The sequence below is a fragment of the Lepidochelys kempii genome, chromosome 18, assembly GCF_965140285.1.
Source record: "Lepidochelys kempii isolate rLepKem1 chromosome 18, rLepKem1.hap1, whole genome shotgun sequence".
Classification (NCBI taxonomy): domain Eukaryota; kingdom Metazoa; phylum Chordata; order Testudines; family Cheloniidae; genus Lepidochelys; species Lepidochelys kempii.
In genome coordinates, this window is record NC_136397.1 from 13,867,017 (window position 1) to 13,887,355 (window position 20,339).

At 41.6% G+C, this 20,339-nt stretch overlaps 1 protein-coding gene across 11 annotated transcripts in view; it reads right to left on the minus strand.

The window, feature by feature from the left end:
• Positions 1–20,339, minus strand: part of KIF1B (kinesin family member 1B) — a 150,049-nt gene that overhangs the window by 64,896 nt on the left and 64,814 nt on the right. For all 11 annotated transcript variants that reach the window (XM_073316470.2, XM_073316471.2, XM_073316472.2 and 8 more), the window contains 7 exons: positions 17,246–17,325; positions 15,689–15,764; positions 9,168–9,247; positions 8,099–8,205; positions 6,656–6,739; positions 4,812–4,992; positions 3,578–3,650 (listed from right to left, as the gene is read on the minus strand). In XM_073316470.2, coding sequence (XP_073172571.1) covers positions 3,578–3,650; positions 4,812–4,992; positions 6,656–6,739; positions 8,099–8,205; positions 9,168–9,247; positions 15,689–15,764; positions 17,246–17,325 — 681 coding nt within the window. The remainder of the gene's footprint in view (positions 1–3,577; positions 3,651–4,811; positions 4,993–6,655; positions 6,740–8,098; positions 8,206–9,167; positions 9,248–15,688; positions 15,765–17,245; positions 17,326–20,339) is intronic.

Sequence of the window (20,339 nt, forward strand, 5' to 3'; positions counted from 1 at the left end):
TTGCTACTAGCTAAGCGGATATCAAGAATCAGAGTTTCAAAGGGTTTTTCCATTTGCCACCTTGCTGTGTATTTTAAAAACATTGACAGACTTGCACGTCTGAAGAGTCAGCATCAGAAGAATGTTATAGTAACTTTTAAAAATTGTTTTAACCAATAAAAATGCTATTCGATACCCAGTTTTCTTCCAATCTTCTCAAACCTTAGTAAACATTTAACAAATTCGCACCTGCAGCTCCCATACATTTGCTAAGGATTGCACTTGTTTTGCTTCATTGTTCCAAGTTTTCCAACAGGATTTCTGAAGAGGTCACTCTTATTAAATCATTTTATTGAGAAACTCTTCAGGTTTCTATAAACTATGAATGGTTACTTGAGAGATAAATACTATCAAAAACTAAGTGTATTCATTACTGATAACTGCAAACTGGAATTAAGTCAGCCTATTTTTAAAAAGGTGGGGTTTTTATACTTTGAGATCACTCTTCAATATATAGTCCATTTCTGGTTGTTAATCTGATTCTCTAGAGCTTGTATCCCCTTCAAATACTGCAAGAGTCAATCTCTGTTGAAGTAACTGCAACTCGCAAGTTTTTCAGACAAAAGAATTACAGAACACATGAAAAATCAAGAACAGCAATAGTCAATTATATGCTAGGGAAATATGCATCTCTGGTTCTAAACCACTAATTGACAGACAATTTAAAAGACCCTATAGGCAATAGTTGAGCAATAAAGAACAGGGTATATGCAATACAATATATTCTGCTTCTGGGAATGATGAGATGGATTTTAGAGAAAGTTCTGTTCTCTAGGGTCAGTAACTTTTTTTTGTGTTAACATTATGTGTACTGCTTGTGAACTTATATTATCTTAAGATTTGTAATAAAAATAATTTAGACCATATTCCCCGTTTAGGCCAGAACAGATGAGTAAAATAATGGTGAATTATTAAATAAATAAATAAAAAATTAGAATCTGACAATCACTCATTATGAGTTTATGGCAAGCTAAATCTGGAGCCCCAAAAAAGTAGTGTTACTAGCATACTGCATCGTGCAGTGGAAATGGAAGACACCCAACAGAAAGCTTTATCCAGAAAGAAAAAGTCATTCATCATTCTTGATGTCACCAATATTACTCATACATTTAATAATAGCACAGAATGATACACTATGTGGTCATTCTCCTACATGAACTCAAAAATTAACTCTAATCCATTTGGCACAGCTACCAATGTCAAAATTCCCAGGGGTCGCTTCATGGGCATTGCCACCTAGGGGCAGCAAGTCAGATGGGAAGATTATCTGAGAAGTACATATTCATTTTCACTCCAAATTTGAAAGGAAGTTTGGCAAGCCTCGCCCCTGGTCATGCCAACAAGACATCCAAATATACAGTTATAAGATTTGGGGTCAGGAATTGTAATTTGCTATATGTTTGTGAAGCTTCTATCACAACAGGGGCACAACCTGGTTGACATCTAAGCCTGCCACAAAATAAGTTGTTAACAGCAGCAAGGGTCTCCCAATCAAGATTAGTGCCAAGTTAAGAACAAACAGAAAAAAATACCATTTCACAATTACCAAATGTTGAATTCACTATGGCAGTAGGTCAGAGTCTGATACTGTGGTTGGATCATACTGTGACAATTATAAACATTTGCCAGTTACAGAAGCTAAAGTTAATCAGTGCCCATGCTTTAAAACATTAACCAATTGTTTTTAAGGGTCAGGAAGGTATTTACCCTATGCACGCCCCCAACCCCACATACAATACTGCAGAAATGGCCAAATGCACTGTGGGGGCATTTCTGAAGCACTGGGTATTGGCCACTGCCAAAAGCAGCATACTGTCCAGATAGACCAGTGATCTGATTTATTATAATTTCTCAACCTTAGGTAAACAATTTTTAAAGAATCTCATCACTGATAATTTAGAATGACATCTTCCAACCTTGTCCCCTTAAGATAAGCAAAAAAACCTGAGTTTATAGAAATTACTTTTATTACAGTATTAAATATTCTTCCATAGGAATATACACAGAACAGGGAAATGAACCCTGCTTTACAGAACTTTTACAAATGCAGCCTTGTTTTAAACAGGCCTCAAAATAATTTAACAGTTTTGGCATGTGTATTTCACACAATTTGTTAACTACACATGTGCTTTTCAGGGATAAAATGCTGCCCCATCTTGAAGCTATATCGTTGTCTTTCTAAGCTAAGTTTTAAGGAGGGAACACCACTTCTCATCTCCTGTGGCTCCAAACACACAATGGCTACTCTTTACCTAGACTATTTCCTTATCTCATGCATTCAATTCACTCCTTCCCAGTTTTACTTTCAATACAAAGTCGCCAAGATCAAACACTAGTGACTAGTCCCATCAAACTCTGTTCTGGCTCAATTTGCAGTTGCGCCTCTCCATTCTCAAAGTGATCCCTTTTGAGGAAAAACTCTGGGTGGGAGTTATAAGGCCACTTGATATTGTAGTTAATGAAAAATAATGTTAACTCTCACACAGCTTGTCTAGCAAGGAATGGATGCCACAGGAGTCCTAGCTCCTTGGGGAAAGAGCCTTGTGACAAATCCAGAAATTTATTCAACTCTTCCAGAGCTTCTAGGGGCTCCCAGGTTCTCAGATTCTTCTTAACAGCAAGCTGCAACCCCTAAAGTTCTTTTCACCAAGGTTAACATTGTCCTGTGGCTAACAAAAATAATAAAGAGCAGATATAACTGACCCAGTGTTACTCAGGAAGATCAGACTTGATTGCTGGGCTCACACTTGCTCTTCTGATTGACAGGAGACCTGGATTCTGCATGTATCTGTATTGCACTTTAAAAGCTACGTTCCATTAGAACATATCTGACTGTATAAGCAAGAAATTCCTACCCCCAATTATTACACAATGAACACTCAAGTTGAAACATTAGACTATTTATTGGACTTCCTAGCTATATAGGTGGTGTTTTTCCCATGGGTTTGGAAGAATGAAAACTCCTTTACTATACACCTGCCCTCAATCAGTGTTATGCCATGAAGACCCTTGCAAGGGATTCAGACTCCATGCAGAGGGAGGGAGCAGGGTTAAAACATGCACAGTGCAGCAACATTTTCAGACATTATTTGTAACACCTAGCACATGAACATAGTCTAGGTGTTTTGGCAGCACAAAATTAGTACTTTCTGGTGATCCAAGACAAACATTCAGAGTTCTAACATTCACAACAACTAATCAGACTATTGAAAAGTAACTTCAAAGCAACGACAATGAAGAAACATCCTCCTGTTGACCCAAGTTACAAGTCAGCAAACTTGACCAGTCCTCCCAAGCACTGCTTAGTGCCCACAGGTGGGTGAATATAATCTCCACATTAATAAGAGTAAAGCATGAGATGTGTCCACTTAGCCACTCTAATTTTCACTACTGTAGATAGTGTGTAAAGAGGGGGAGGGGGAGAGGGAGATTGTGCTTTATGCAGACAGCCCAAGCAAGTTTCCTGGACTTTAGGGGCAATAAAGGCAGCAGTTAACCTTTGCCAACAATACAAGCAACCAGAAGAATTGACACCTACCAGCCTCTGCTGCTCCAGCAAGAGATCTGCTTCCTCTTTCTCCTTCTTGTACAAAATCTCCATTTCTTGTAACCTGGAGAGAAAAATCACAAGGGAAGCAGAAGCAGCCATGTAGACCATTATTTGTGTTAGTGTTATTCTGTGCACAGACTCTGTTAAGTAACAGAGACAAGGGCAAGTCTGGGGTGTATGAGTGTCAATACACTAGCATGAAAGATACTATACTTCCTGCCTCCTTCAAACTAGACACTTTTCAGTTCACTTGGAATGAGAATTACCTTAGATCTGTGTGACCAAGAATTTGACCTATTCTGTTCCACTACTGCTTGTGTTAGTGACTGTACTCTCTGAAGTATACAAAAAGCCTTATTTAAGCAAATGATCCACAAGGAGGAAAACATCAGTTCTGTAACTGAACTAAAATAAAGGATTAAATACAATTAGACATGTCACAGCATACAATTAAGGCTGCAAAGTGTAACTCTTACTGTGTGTGAGGAGTCAAGTACTATTGCTAGTTTGTATATTTAATAGTTTGATTTATTAGCAACCCAGGAGTTTAGTTTCCTCCAAATACAAGGCAAGGAGAAGTCTCAGTCAGCAGAGCACCATATCCGAATAATTTCTGGTCCTCTTAACCCTTATGAGCAGACAGCCTTCTGGAGGCAAAAACTCAGGGAAGTCCCAGATTGCATAATTTTCCAGCATTCCTTCTTTGTCAGTTTAAGAACAGATGTGTCAAAAGACCATCCCATTCCTCCCCCTGTACTCCCTGCATTGGCCATAAATTTGACACTTAGGGGGCATTAGTGGAATTTTAAAGAAGCAGACTCATAAAATAAAGAGATAGGGACAAATATGAGCAAGTAGCCTGATCCTCTCAACTTTGGGAGCAGAGGGCCCCCTTGGCAGATCCAGCTTTAGATCACAGAAAGGTGTGGGCAAATCTCTCTCAGACACACTCTACAATACAAAATAGGAGTATGTTTGTGTTAATCTAGCTTTGTCTGGATTTTTTTTTTTTTTTTTTTTTAATTTTTTTGAAGTGGGGGGCAAAGTCTGGCTCTGGTGCCCTCATTTCACAGGGAGGTAGGAATGAACCAGCCTTTCCTAGAGAAAAGCAGGCATTTATTTAACTTCAGACTGATGTAAGAGTTGACGCAACCCTAAACAGGTCTAACAAAATATATCAGACATGCCAAGTAAAATAACGGAGTTAGTTTAGTCCACTTACCTCTTCTCCATCTCCTGCTTCATATCAATGCCCTGTTTCTCCAAGAGTTCTCTCTGAGCAAATGTCCAGTCTACTGGTTCAGAGGGAGTTTCAGCGGATGGAGTCTTCTCCCTCTCTGCTCGTGCTTGCTCAGGGTGGTTGAATCGGAAAACGTGATTTTTACCCATGATGATACGATTTCCTAAAACAAAAAAAAATTAACTCTTTAGCATAAGAACACCAGAACCAGTGAGAGATGAAGTTTAGTATCCAGTGAAGTTTACTCTAAGCTGTTTAGGTAACCTGAGGATCAGAAGACAGGATTTCCCAATGAGAATTTGGACAATATTTAAACATTTAGTAGTAGGTGGCCAAATGGACAAAAGCAACACCCTACTCAGTGCAGAGGAGGTTAAACTGTACATCCCATTGCCTGCCCCAGAAAATGCTCACATAAGAAAACCTGTCTATAGAGCCAGATTTAAACCCCTACAGAAACGTACCACAAAATAAAGAATGTCTTGCTGATGGACTGACAGCTGCAACAAGTCAGCTAGTCAACTAATTTTTTTAAAAGAGGTGCGGAAATCATGGGTAAAAGCCACCCTACAAACATTTCTGTTTTAGATAATCTAACCTCAACCATCTGAAGAATGGATGCTTTACATTTTTTAGTAGAGATCTGCCCAATACATCACTTAAGTTTCTACTCAAGTCCTAATTCGTGGAATTTCTGGGGAGGCATTTACTACTTCATTCTCCATAGTGTAAGTAAGAGCCACAGTAAAGTGGTACGGTAAGAATTGCATCTAAGTGCTACTGGAATCAGATGTACAGGAAACTTAAAACAAGTGCCTAATATAATTGATAAAATACTTCTGCTCTCTGCATGCAACATAAATGAACCTCCAGAGCAATCAAGACCGTCACTGTGAACCTACTAGTAACACAACTGCCTTCTAACGAGGTTAATGATTTTTAATCAATAGTTTTAGTGATGTAATTGTCAAGAAATAAGCACTGAAGAGATGTATAGAAAGCTATTTTTTAAGTTAGCTTGCAAGAGAACATGAGTAGCAGTTCCCCTTCTGCAGAACATGCCCAGCTTGCACCAATATTTTTTTAAAAGAGTGGGATGATTGGGAGAGAGAGAGACTGGAAACCAACTTCCTTCCCCACATCCAGCATTTTGCTGAAGTTGATGCACTTAATTCCTTGCAAGCACCCACTTACAGTCCAGAATCCATTGCACTAGATTGCATTTCAGGACAAGAAGAACATATGCTCATGATTTAAAAGAAACTGAACTCTGGTGGTCTCAAGCTTACAATTTATGAAAGCCATTTTCCTTGGCCCCTGAGACATGAGGGACATGTGGAGATCTAACCAGGTTACTGAGTACACAGAGTTAAAAAAAAGAAGGACACGCTGTTGTGCTCCTGCATGGGGTCACATCTTAGCTGTGCCAGAGAAGCTAGGGATTTTCCATCAGCAGCTGGCAGTCTGCTCTCTCACATCGCAACTGCCAAAGGCAGTAGTCTTGGCTAAGTACATACTGAATGAATATCAGAGTAAGTAGGGAGAGAGACACAAGCAGAGAGTGCCCTGTGTTGCAGCGAATATTTAAATCCAGCTTTCAGCTGCTACAATGTGAAGGGCCTGAGAAAATAAGAAAGGCAGGAACAGTCACTAATGGAGATATAAATGAGATTAACTCCAATATGGTACCTCCACTACAAAAAAGAACACATCCCTTATCTTTAACAGCATCCAATTTTCCTCACTAGTCCCACAGGAAATATCCTCTATGGACAATTCCTGAGGAACAATCTGTCAAAAAAAATCAAACTTCTGAAGTCTCTTACCTGAGCGCAATTGCACAGGCTGCACAACCCTCTTGCCATTGACATAGGTTTCCGACCGTTCACAAGGCTCCAGAGTAACAATAACTAGAAGAAACAACAGTATTAATGCCACAGAACTCAGTTTATTTAGTGGGTGTTCCATAGTGAGAAAATGCAGAAAGCCCAGAGATCTTCCCATCCCCTGCCTACCAGCACATTGCATATAAGCAGACAATGCACTGCTCCCTACAGTGGGAGAGGTTATTCTTTGATATTACATCCTGGTTAGGAATGGATAGCAGCACATGACAAAGTGGTGATTCAGCCAGTATTTCTGACCACCCAGGTAGTACAGGTATCCATCTAACTCATTTGCTAGGGTTGTTTTGTTTTTTCTCCTCATTTTTTCATGGTGTAATAACTGTGCTGTCATACTGGATATTTGCACTGCCTAAACCTTGGTCAGTCACACAGACGCCTTGTTATAAGGTTTAAATAATGAACTTAGTACATTTCACACATCAGCCCTTTGATTTCTTTGTAATGGATTTCAGCACTGTAATTATTGTAGGCAGATGTGACAGGCATTATGGGCCTGATCCTGAGACGTACTAAGCACACACTGTTCCTACTGAAATAACTGGGAGTCACAGGGGCTCAGCATCTCATTATTAGATTATATCTGCCTCAGTAACACCACAGGCAGCTAGAGGGAACATTGGCTAAGACTCCAGAGTTGTAGCAAGTAAAAATTAAATACTTCTATAGCAATAACTAAATAACCCCTTATAAACACTAAATCCTCAATATCCAAGATAAGCAAGTATTATCCCTGTATTATAGGTGAGAAAACTAAAGCTGAGGGGTAAGTGATTTGTCTCAGGCCACTGAGGGATTCAGTTAAAGCCAGGATTAAAAAACTCGGGTATTCCTGAACTCCCACTGTTATCCTCTGACTACCCCAATCATGGATTCAGTTCCACTTTTCAAGAGGCAACCCGGACACCCAGAGCAGAACAAAAGGAAACACCATTTATAGCTTCATCCAAAGAAGAATTGTCTAAACTGTACTACTGACTCCACCTGGTCAGAGCACAAAGGATCAAGACTGGATATAAATGGTAGCACTCCTGCTTTGGGCCAGCATCTGAGCCAAAGGATGCAGTACAAAAATGTAAAATCTTAGTACTGCATTATTATAGTTATAGCTTTATCTCCAATAACTAAGTCTCATCAAACCCACAAAAAAAATAACTTCACTTATCTGATGCACAAGGGCTATTCAGATCCCATCTAGCCTCTCAGCTCTTCTCCCCTCCACACTTCGAACACACATTTCGGACCACAGCTGCTAGTACACAGATCAGTTTTTTGAAAGACCCAAAAACTATCCAATGCTGAAGACCACTTTCATGGAGAAAATAGCGCTTACTCCATATGTAGGAATTATAAGTGCCATCTCACCATCACCATTGTGGTTCCTTTCACTTCGGAAGAGACAGTGTTCCTCTTTAATGTGAGCCCCACTCAGCACAATGTCTTGTCGCCGCTCGGCATCTGCCTGTCCAACCCTGCACCCAATAGAAAGCATTTCAGTCACAACTCAAACATTGTCTACTTTATAGCCCATACAGCAGATACATTTCTCTGGCTATTGTGGGAATAAAATACTACAGACTATTATCCCTTACCTTTTAAGGGCTGAGAAAATGCATCCCTGTGCCAGCAGGATATTATGCTTAACATTGGCTTTTGAATGGTTCACCAGATGATGCACACTTTTTTGGGGGTGGGGAGGCAAGGTGTGGAGGGGCACTGTGCAGGGAAGAGGATCTATATAATGGCATACTTTAGTTCTGTATTACTCTGCATCTGTTGCAGGACGACTGTGCCCACCTAGCAGCTGAACACTGCTCTGTGTTCTAGAGAAAGATCAACCCCTCCTTCTCCTCTTCCCCCAGCTCTCCTGCCAATACACTATGGAAAAAAATGCCTTCTGGACTCCAAATCCAGCAACTAAATTTAACCCTGCACACATGAACAAGGACTGATGTTAAGTGTGTGTCTACACTGCTATTCAAGAAAATAACATACCTGGGTTTGGGTGATGTGCTTACAAAGGGGGAAAGTGGGAAAAACAAGAATGGAGAACTATTTTCAGTTTAACTTAAAGTGACACTAGAAATCTAACCAGCTTTACAGAGCTGAGCAGTTTTGAGTACTCCACTTACCCAAGTCCCCCAGCCATTTTATGCAGTTTTACTATAAATTACACTGTCCTATATTTTCAAAGCAGTTTCTCTTTCTTGTTGCTCTGTGAAAGACCCAGTGGAAAACATCTAGGGAAGCTGAGTGACAATACACTGTACTATTAAAGTATAAACTAAACAAAACATATTTCTCTACTCTGTAATTGATGGTAATCTTAGGTGTTATTTGCAACAGCAGGTAAACCAGTTCAACAGAGAAGAGTAATTTAAACTGATGTGCCTTTAACAAGAAGTCTCTTAAGTGTAGTAGAGCCAAATCTCACCTAGTGATGCCATCTTTGATATAGTAAAGCAGACATTCTGACATGAGTGGATCTTCATTGAGGTTCACAAGATGAGGTGTCTGAAACAAAATACAGAACATGTTAATTGAGAGTGGAGTACCTTCAACGGCTCTGCCTGCTGTGGAGACTGTAAAGGAACCCAACCGCTTCATCACATACATCAGTGAAACTCCAGATTTATCCAAAAAACCCTGCATTTGTAAATGAAATGCAAACTTTTTCACACAGGCAGAGACCCATCTCAGGACAGGGGACAAGTATCAGCCAGTAGAATCACAGCTCCAGTTGGCTGATGTTCTAGGTAAAGAATGCAGGGAAGAAAATATTTTATACTGAAGAATTATGGATTCCCTGTCTCAGTAAGTTTTGATAAAGGTGAGAGGAAGGGAAAGTTCAACAGCAGCATTCTTCCATATGCTTTGGTGTGAAAATCTAGACTGTTGTGGAACTTGGAGGTTTTTTTTTTGTTTTGTTTTTGTTTTAATATAAAGAACAGACCCTCCTTATACTCCATCTCCAGAGCTTGTAAACCTGGAAAGGATATCTAAACTACTGACACTTCCTCATACAAGCAGCTAAGAATCTCTTCACCTACAGTGCTACTCAACTTAGTCTCTACAATTATTAAACCAACCTTCTTTGGTGAAAACACCCCACTGGAATCAGCAAACAAGTCACATGGCCTTGGTGTGAAAATCTGGCCAATGAGATAGCAGCAAATGACAGTTTAAAGAACACAAAAGAAGGGTAAGAAACAAGAGTCAACCACACAGCAAAGAATCAGATCAAAGGACAATGAAAATATTAACAAGCCAGTTTCTTTTAACCTACAACTATCAATAAGCAGATCTGTTTGGATCATTCCCTTAAGAATGTCTAGCTCCATCAGCTTGTAGTAACTCTAAAAGGAGTTTACTTGTTAGATGTGTAGTAGCATTCAATTCATGGAAGCTCAAAGGATATTTACATATGAGACAAGACAGCTGAGCTGGTGCATGCTGTCTGAGAGACAAAGCAATAACTTTCACCTAGAAATTAAAGTATACTATTTACATAGCACCCGTGCACTAGCAATGGGAACTAAAGCCCCTCCAATGTTTGCTCCCACATGTCAGCCCACGGGACAGGCCTTGTCAAATTAAAACTGCTCCCATTCGCCACCATTGAGAAAAGTATTCTGCAGCACAAACAAGGCCTTCATATTGTCCGTGGTGAAGTGTGGACTGAGCACCGTGTCTGAAACTAATCATGTTTGGCTCACTCTTTGCACCAAATGGGATTACAGACTACAGATTCAGTCAAACCATTTTAGAGAAAAAAATCCTTTGATGTCTAAGAAAGTTAAAAAATGCTCAGGCAGCTATATCATCCAACCATAAACGGTCCCTGGGCTTCAAAATTTTGGGGGAGTTAGCTGAACAAATATGGGAGGTCAGTTCAGTGCAGACAGTGACCTTCTTGAAGACATGTAAATACCCACGTACCAATTTACTAATTCACTTTGAATGGGGGTTATTTATGAAATGATAAATGGAAATAAAGGTGAAGTGTAATGACAGCACTTCCTATTAAATAAATATTCATACACTGAAAAAGTTTTACTGCACTCAGAAATCCAGGATTTCTTTATGACAGAATAAATGATCGGAGTACACATTAGGGTGAAATCTGCATAGTCATGCAAAGAAAGAAATACAAAGTTGGCAGGATGTATTATTTTTGTTTTATAGTACCTTACATGTTAGAATTATTTGTATAAATTTTTCATAAAGGAGATACTCTTTTTGCTTCTGTTTTCTAGATTTTAGATCTAAACAATTCTAACCTATTGACACTTCCTGCTACAGGCAGCTAGAGAGCTCAGTTTAGAACTTCACAAAAATCTAAACTGATTAAAACAAACCTTCTTTGGCAAAAATGTCCCATTGGAATCAAACAAGTCCTGTGGCCTTGGTGTGAAAATCTAGCCAAGGCAAGGCACCATGCGGGTTAGAGAATAAAGTTAAGGAAAGTCAATAGGAGAGCAGAGAGGCTGAGCATCAACACACAAAAAAAAAACACATACCAACCAGCAACAGATCAGAGAGGAGCAAGTGAGATAATTCGGGAATAGGTCTGTACAATTTATGAATTGTACGTGAGATTATGAAGAGAGAGACCGAGAGAGAGTGTGTGTGTGGGGGGCAAGCTGCAAACTCCATTTTGAATGTGCAGTCTTTTGCCCTCTCTATGGCTTGTTTGCCTTCATGTGGCAAATCTTCTAAATCGGGGTTCTCAATTATGGGGGGAGGTCACAAGCCATCAGCCCCAAACCATGCTTCGCCTCCAGTATTTATAATAGTGTTAAATATAAAAAAAAGTGTTTTTAATTTATGGGGGGGGGGGTCGCACTCAGAGGTTTGCTGTGTGAAAGGGGTCACCAATGCAACCGTTTGAGAACCACTGTTCTAAATAGTTCTCGGGTTTGTGGGACTTTCCCCACTTTGACCTACAAATCCCTTTGTCCAACTTGAAGTAGCTCTAGTCCCACAATGCTGGCAGGACTCAGCTCCCTGCTCTAAGTGTTGCAATCTTGCCTCTGGTACATAACACTGCTCTGGGTTGGCCCAGCCGGCCTAAAGGGGCAGCTGCGGGACTCAATTTGAATGAGTGCCACCCTGCCTGCCTGCCTTCCTGGACCCAGATCGTTCTCCAAGGGCGCTTTAAGGAAGGGAGAGATAGGAAGGGAGAGATAGAAAGTGAGGGATATCATGGCTTCAAATGTTTTTTGTTTTGTATGATCTGTATCTCCTGTGCTTTACATGACTAAGGATAAGAGCACAAAAGCGTTAGACTGAGCAAAAAGCCTACATGGGTATTGACTGCTTCACAACTACTGCATGCCACAGAGAATTTAAATGTAACCAGAAGTGTCATACCTTTATGGTGGAGTTCTGGGGGAGAGGGGAGTTTAAACACCACAGAATCTAAAGAGTCAGCACTGGGGGTTAGGTGGCTGGACACTGGGTTCCAACAGGTGGCGGAGGTGCCAGATAGAAAGTCTGAGCCCTGAGATTGTGGCTAGAGACCCCAAAATTGGGGCAGTAGCTGGACTCGGTTCAGCCTCCGGTCCTCTATGCTTTGGATTCCCCTCCCAGCAGTCCTAGTGGGTGTTCAGACTGAAGTGACTCCTCTCACCAGAAACCCATAATGGAATAGTCTAGCTCAGAAGGGAGCCTCTGTGGCCCAATGACAGAGTTAGAGGGGGCACAGATAAATAAAACAGAACTCTTCCTCATCCCAAAAAAGATAAAGATAACCAAAGACAACAAGAGAAGATATGCCACACACTGCATTACCGCTGCTCAGTGAGCAAAAGGAAGGCATTTAGAGTTGTAGAAGAGTTAGAAACTGCTTCTGTAATCTACTGAAAGAAGCCAAATCCTACATGAAGGCTCAGCTACTACAAATAGCATTAAGGGATTAACACCGTATGGACATTTAGAAAAAAGTGCCCCGTGGTTTAGACGTGTGTATTTTGGTGCACTGCTTCAAACAGGCAGTCCTCGGACTTATGACACAATTTGTTCCTGAAAATTGTGTCGTGAGTCGAAGCGTCATAACTCGGAACCACAATCCACTCCATTGCGGGACCAAGCGTTGGAAAGTCAAAACCGATTGTCAGAAGTTGAATCAGGGTGTCAATTCAGAAACATCAAAAGTGCCATTTGTCGTAAGTCAAACATGGTAAAGTCGAGGACTGCCTGTACTAGTTTTTAATGAAAGTCAAACTGCCCTGTCACTGGGTAACCCTAAATCAGGGCACTTTGTAATCCAGAAAATTTGGCAATTTGAAAGATGTTTGGTACTGGTAAAATGGGCAATTCGACCATCTTGAAGTCCACTGTTTTTCTGCACAATAGATATGCCCATCAACATCCGTGCAAGCATTCCACGCCCAGTGTTCCTCATTGATCTAGAAGGATCTCCCCTGCTCCCACCCCTCCTGGGTTGATAGTATAGTTCAGTTTCCACAGCTCATTTCAAACAGTACCCTGCCACCAAGAGAACAAATTGTGGAGATGGTTATGTTTGTGATGTGGATACCTTTCCATTCAGGAACTAGACAGACAATTCATTTTATGTCGTTTGATTTGTAAAAGCTGATACAGATACTATGGAAGTACTCCATACTACAGAGATGGCACCAATACGAACGATCATAGATTCATACTAGTGACTCAGAAATAAAAAGCTTTATAAAACATTCTAGTTTTCTATCTAGAGCGCTAATACTTCCGCAGCTACAGCTACCAATTACCACAGGAAGAACTATAAAAACTAATCTAAGTGGGTAGTAAGGAACAGGAGCAGAGGGAACTAGTAACAGATCAGTGGTTTAATGGGCTTATTTTCTCTAGTACATGTTTCCACAGGTAGAACTTGCTAACTTCTATTGAAGCAACTACACATCCCTAATAGCTTTCATAAACAAACCTGGTCAGCTGAAAATGCATCAAAAGAGTCATTAAACAGAGCTGATGGCCTCTCAGGGAAAATCTACATGGTGATACAATCCACAACGTGAGAGAAGAGAAAAAACTCAAGGAAATGTGTCATGAGAATCAAGAAACATTATGAACCTTAGATGCTTTGGTAGTAAGTTACAAAAGACAAACCAAAAACCATTTGTAAGTGAAATATGTTCATTTAAACACATCAGGAAAAACAACAGCTATCCTTTCAGCTAAAGGCAAATCAATAAATCTCCCTCCTGGGCTTCTGTGCAAAGTCTTCAGAAGGGTCCTAGTTAACACAGCAACACTGGGGGTTCTCAAATTTATTATTTTATTATGCACTTAGGTAATGATGCCCAGGTCTCAATCTAAAAGTGAGGCTAAGGTTTGTTTTGAGGGGGTAGAAAGGTCTTGTTTCAGATCTTGTAACTAATAATTACTGTTTACACTGCATGGATAACTCCTCCCACAGCTCCCTCTTCCCATGCAGAAGTTCAGGTGGCATTAGATTTATCACACTTCCATAGTTGTGCCTCTTTAGTTCCACTTAAATGTTAGTGAAAGGTGACTGATATGGACTAAAGGAACACTGCACCCTCCCACCCACCCCCATGCCTATAAATGCTCAGTGACAAATTAATGGAAGTTTTATAAAGAAAATGGAACCAGAACATCTTGGGATGTGATTTAATGGCAGCATTACTAAGCAACAGTTGTTGCAGGAAGGGGTATTGGCAAGCTAGTTAGTAGCACATCTGAGTCAATACTGAATCAGTGGCCTAGCACAGAGCAAGAGATACTGCTCTCAGAAGTGTTCTCTTTCTAAAGGAACATTAGATCTCTCAGCCGCTCTTGGACATTATAGTCTTACAGTACTTCTCATACTGCTCCAGTTTCTTTTCTAAATTGAGGCTAGCATGTATAATACATTCTGCCTACCCTAATAATCAGCAGAAGGCACTGTGGACATAATTCTTTACTTTGCCTCCTAAGAGCACTAACTCCTGTGTAGTGTTGCTGGTGTCAAGTGATAGTTTTCACTTCTTAGGTGAGTGTATTTCAGCAGTGCGGGAGGAAATCCCTGCATACAGAGTACTGAGGTCCTTCAAGACTGAAGAGTTGCAGAAATTTAAAGTAGTATAAATCATGAAAGGTAGCTTTTACCAACAACTGATGGTTATCCAAAAACTCTCTGTGAAAGGTATCCATGACTTGGGGGCCAAAGACCACTAGAGTGTCTCTGTAGCTTACAAAGAAACCAGCCTCCACATCAGGGGTGGGCAAACTACGGACCGTGGGCCACATCTGGCCCATCAAGCCATTTAATCTGGCCCTCAGCTCCTGCTCTATGTGACTTGGGGCTTGCCCCGCTCTGCGCGGCTCCCAGGAAGGAGCCGGCATGACCCCCCTCCAGCTGCTATATAGTACACAGAGGTATGGCCAGGTGGCTCTGCGCACTGCCCCTGCCTGCACCCCCAGCCAGAACACTCTCTCTCTCACACACACACACACACACACACACACACCCCGCCCTCTGAACCCATTGGTCCCAGCCCAGAGCATCCTCCTGCACTCCAAACCCCTCATCCCCAGCCCCACCCCAGAGCCCACGCCCTCCAGCTGGAGCCCTCACATCCCTCCCCTGTACCCCAACCCTCTGCCCCAGCCCCGATCCCCCTGAACCTCTCGGTCCCAGTGTGGAGCTCCCTCCTACACCCCAAACCTCTCACCCCCACCCCAACCCAACCTGGAGCCCCTTCCCACACCCTGAACTCCTCATTTCTGGCCCCATCCCAGAGCCTGCACCCTCAGCCAGAGCCCTCACCCCCTCCCGCATCCCTCCCAATTTCGTGGGCACTCATGGCCTGCCATACAGTTTCCATAACCCAACATGGCCCTCAGGCCAAAAAGTTGGCCCACTCCTGCTCTATGTGAATGGTGGTCCCACCTGGCTGACCAGCCTCTTCCAGAATTGACTCAACATTTATCATCAATATTCTGTACCTTTTTAGGGGAGAAGACTCCCAGTGTTCCTCCATCTTCCCGAATGGCAACTCCCATCTCGGCCAGCAAGGCTTCCCTACAAAGAGAGGAAAGCAAGAAGTGATGGAGGTGCTTTGTAGCCCAACTGGTGCAAATCTGATCCAAATGAAAGTTTCAACTTACCAGTCATTGTTAGGGCCCTTCCAAATTCACGAGTCATGGACTGTGAAATCTGGTCTCCCCCATGAAATCTGGTCTTTTGTGTACTTTTACCCTATAGTATACAGATTTCACGGGGGAGATCAGTGTTTCTCCAACTGGGGGTCCTGACCTACAAGGGGGTCGCAGGTGAGTTGGACAGGGGGTGGAGGAGAGAGATAGGGAGAGAGAGATATATCTCTATATATCTGGGCCAGGCGCCCAGCTCTGAAGGCAGCGCGGCTGGACAGCAGCAGCAGCTGCAAGCAACAGCACAGAAGTAAGGGTGGCAATATCATACCCTGCCATCTTTACTTCTGCACTGCTGCTGGTAGCAGCTCTGCCTTCAGAGTTGGGCTCCCAGCCAGCAGCTGCTGCTCTCCAGCTGCCCAGCTTTGAAGGCAGCACTCCCACCAGCAGCAGCGCAGAAGTAAGGATGGCAATACCACAGCACCCCTACAATAACCTTGTAACCCACCACCACCACCCTTTTGGGTCAGGACCTCTACAGTTACAACCATGAAATTTCAGACCTAAATATCTGAAATCATGAAATTTATTATTTTTTAAATCCTACGACTGTTAAATTGATCAAAATGGACTGTGAATTTGGTAGGGCTCTAGTCATTGTATAATGTACTGTGCTACCAACAAGTCCGCATCCTGACTGGCCACCAGCCAAGGGTGGTATCTTACATATGCAACAGGATTAACTCCTATCTTTTAGCTCCATAACACAGAGAGCTGCAGAACTGAAGAAGCAGAACTTATGTAGGTCTGACACTTCAGTTTAGGGCAGGCAAAGATACATCACAAGAGTGAGCAGCTTTTACAATATTTATTCCACAAATCTGCCTATCCCTCCGGAAAAAGCTAAGATCTGTTCTAAATGGCAACATTTATTCATGGTAAACAAGTATGTAAGCTAGACAAGTTACAAAAGCTTGAGTTTATTTTTCTGGTTCATTCTATAACTAGTCTACTCCCTCCACTAGATTAAATCACCCTAAAAATTCAAAGACAGTTAAGATGCTAATGACCAATCCTCTTTTCTGTGCCGTCCTGGATTGAAACCCCAGAAGGCTGATGCAGCAACTCTAGCTGCTGCTTCAGTCCCACCCTTACCCAACAGGAGTATCTTCCATGACAATTCTAAGCAGTGTCCTTGAGGTATGGTATTGAAATACTGCTTCTGTCCATATTACCCACTCACCTGCCATAGTGGAATACAAAGAGCAGATGGCATGCCACCAAGAAGTGTGCTAGCTGATTCAATACTTTGGTTTTCTAGGGCAAGTTCAGCTTGACTATACTCTCTTCTTCTTCCCTCCTTCCCCTCCCTCACCCCCGAGGACATCCACAGCATTTCTTGCTCCTGACCTCTCCATCCTAATGGCCTCAGTCTTCCGCAGCTTCTCCTCCCATGTCTCATTCAGCTCTGCAATGATCTTCTCTGATTCCTGTGTAAAACCCCAGTATAGAATTAACAGACTGAAGGGGAATGATATGAAGCCCCCTGATTTAACACCACATCTCAAAAAACCAGGGCTAAACAAGTATTTCAGACCTAAATGTGATCTGAATTATTAGGACCCAAATGCTCAAGTGCTAATTTTAAGCCTCATTATCAATGCAAAGTTATTAAACGAAGTATCTCTGGGCAACCCAGACTCCTCCTACAATACCCATTTCTGCAAGAACCTACAATAACTAAGAACCTCTACATTTGAAGTCTATTGTTATTCCCAAAGCTCAATACATTCGTACTGGCCAGGGCCTGACCAGCCTAGTGATTAGCTACAAAAAACCCTACAAACAGCTCCAATTCTGAGACACTGGGCTATAAGCGTGCAGAAGATTATATGGTCAAGACATAATGGGTGCTGTTTAAGTCTCCAGGAAAGGAATCTTGCTAGACAAAGCAAGAACAGCTCCTGTCTGCTGAGAATTTTTTGCCTGTAGCAGTCTCGATATCATAATAGCTAGTAAGTCTCGGATTTTAGTATCTCGTCCTATAAATTAGTTTGTAATGCATTCTGGAGCCTTCTGGATGAAAATTGTTATATAAATGGGTGTCATAACATTTGTCATTTGTTCTTGCATATTCCTAGAGCTATATGTATAGAACTTGAGTGCCGAAGACAATACACAACAGGGTGTGGTTAAGGATGCCACATACCCAAAAATCAGCTTCATCATAATGGACAAGGTGACAAGTCAAATGCCTTCAGCATATGATACATATCAGGCTGTGTGGTTTGTACTTGCTGCACTTAGGAAGGGGCTATTTTTACCAGTTTCACCTTGGAATCTGCTCTGCATTCTCAGGCAGTCAGATTGACATACTAGTCCAAGCTATTCCATAATAAACTTCAGCCCTTAACCTACACTTTCTCAGCAAAGCTACATTCAAGGACAAATGTGCAAATAAGCAAAGAGCATATTTCAAATGTATTGTGAAAAGCTGGCTGCAAAAGGCTGTGGCCAACTGTTTACCAAAAGTAGCCTTTTGTGGGCTTGCACCAACCACATTGCTGTGCAACAGGCTGAACCACTGATGGTGGTGGAGGTGATGAGAAAATTAGGAAGCTTATTAGCCTCCCCTTTCCTATTTTTTAATCACCCTCCATGCTCCTCTAGCAATGTAATCCTTCAGGAATGCAGCTCCCTCTCTCCCTGCGTGCGTGTGCACACACGCATGCACACACTCATTATGGAAATATTAGAGAACACATCTGAAAGCTACAGCATAGAAGACTGAAAATTTATCTAAAAGCAGGATTAAAAATGAACAGGTCTGCCCCAGAGGAATTCTCTCCATTCATAAAAGAAAAAGCAGAGTTAAAGCATTTATGCTTCAGTGGACTGCACTGCTGCATTAGGAAAAAAGAAAAGGAGGACTTGTGGCACCTTAGAGACTAACCAATTTATTAGAGCATAAGCTTTCGTGAGCTACAGCTCACTTCTTCAGATGCATATCGTGGAAACTGCAGCAGGCTTTATATATACACAGAGAATATGAAACAATACCTATTCCCACCCCACTGTCCTGCTGGTAATAGCTTATCTAAGATTTAAAAAATAAAAGATTTAAATAAATAAAAATAATCTTATTTTTAAGATTTAGATAAGCTATTACCAGCAGGACAGTGGGGTGGGAATAGGTATTGTTTCATATTCTCTGTGTATATATAAAGCCTGCTGCAGTTTCCACGATATGCATCTGAAGAAGTGAGCTGTAGCTCACGAAAGCTTATGCTCTAATAAATTGGTTAGTCTCTAAGGTGCCACAAGTCCTCCTTTTCTTTTTGCGAATACGGACTAACACGGCTGTTACTCTGAAATGCTGCATTAGGGACACACAGGAATGAATGCAAAAAGTCATACAGAGACTCTTCTCCCCTGAATAAAGCTGGAGGAAGGGAAAAATCTCTCTCAATTCAGCCTAAAGTTGTATTAAAAGAACACCTTTTAAATCATAAAACATCTTCAAGGACTCTGAGCCCTTGTACAGGGACAAATATTCAGATCAAAAGCTTATCATAATATATGCAGGCCAACATTAAAGTGATCCTTGGCTACTGTCACCATTAAAGCCAAGTACAGGCAACATAACCCTCATACCATAGACACTCCCTATGAGGGAGGCATGGCAATTAAAACTGAATTCCCTCAGCCCCATAAATTATCACTTCCTAAATCACCTTCCAGACTTCATTCCATTTTTGACACCCCCCGCCCCCAAAATGGGCATCCATTTCAAGGAATTCTGAGGGCCTGCTGTCCTTAGTCCAGCCCTTCTACCAAAATCAATGGGCTAGCGCTCTCAGAGAAAGTTTGGGATAAGAGCTCCAGCAGCACTGGGCAATAGGTTGTCAAGTCTCCAAGAATTTTAGTAAATGAGGCTGTGAGCATCAAGCTGAATGGGGGCTCAATTCTCTCTCGCTCTGGTACTGAGGACTGAGCAGGATATTAGTAGCTCCCCATCCCCACAATAATCAGTATGATTCAGTGTGGCATTTACTACCACTGTAAGAGGGTTTCATCACCATCTTACAAACCTGAAGCTGTCAGCATTTTTTCCCAAGAAGCTTTTCACAGGGGCCTTTTCAATAGCTACAGCATTTACAAAGCTTTAGCACAAGAGACCATTTCTTTTCTCTAGACAGAGATAAAGGGGAATGTTTCTTCCCCTCTCCACTCCATCCAATGTTTTGAATTGAGAAACAGTTATTTCTCTACTCTCTGAAGCAGCTTAAGACTAAAGAATAATGTATGACAATGGAGCAAAGCGGAAGATATCAAAAATCTCACCCAAACAGGGAAATCACATCTCTGTAAGAAAATCCCCAACTCATTTTACAGGCACACCTCCCCCCTCCCCATTTATCCTTTCTTCCAGAAAAGCTAGTCTGCCCAAATCCCACAGGGAAGCAAAAATAAAAGGTATCCACAAGTTTAATTCTGTTTCCAT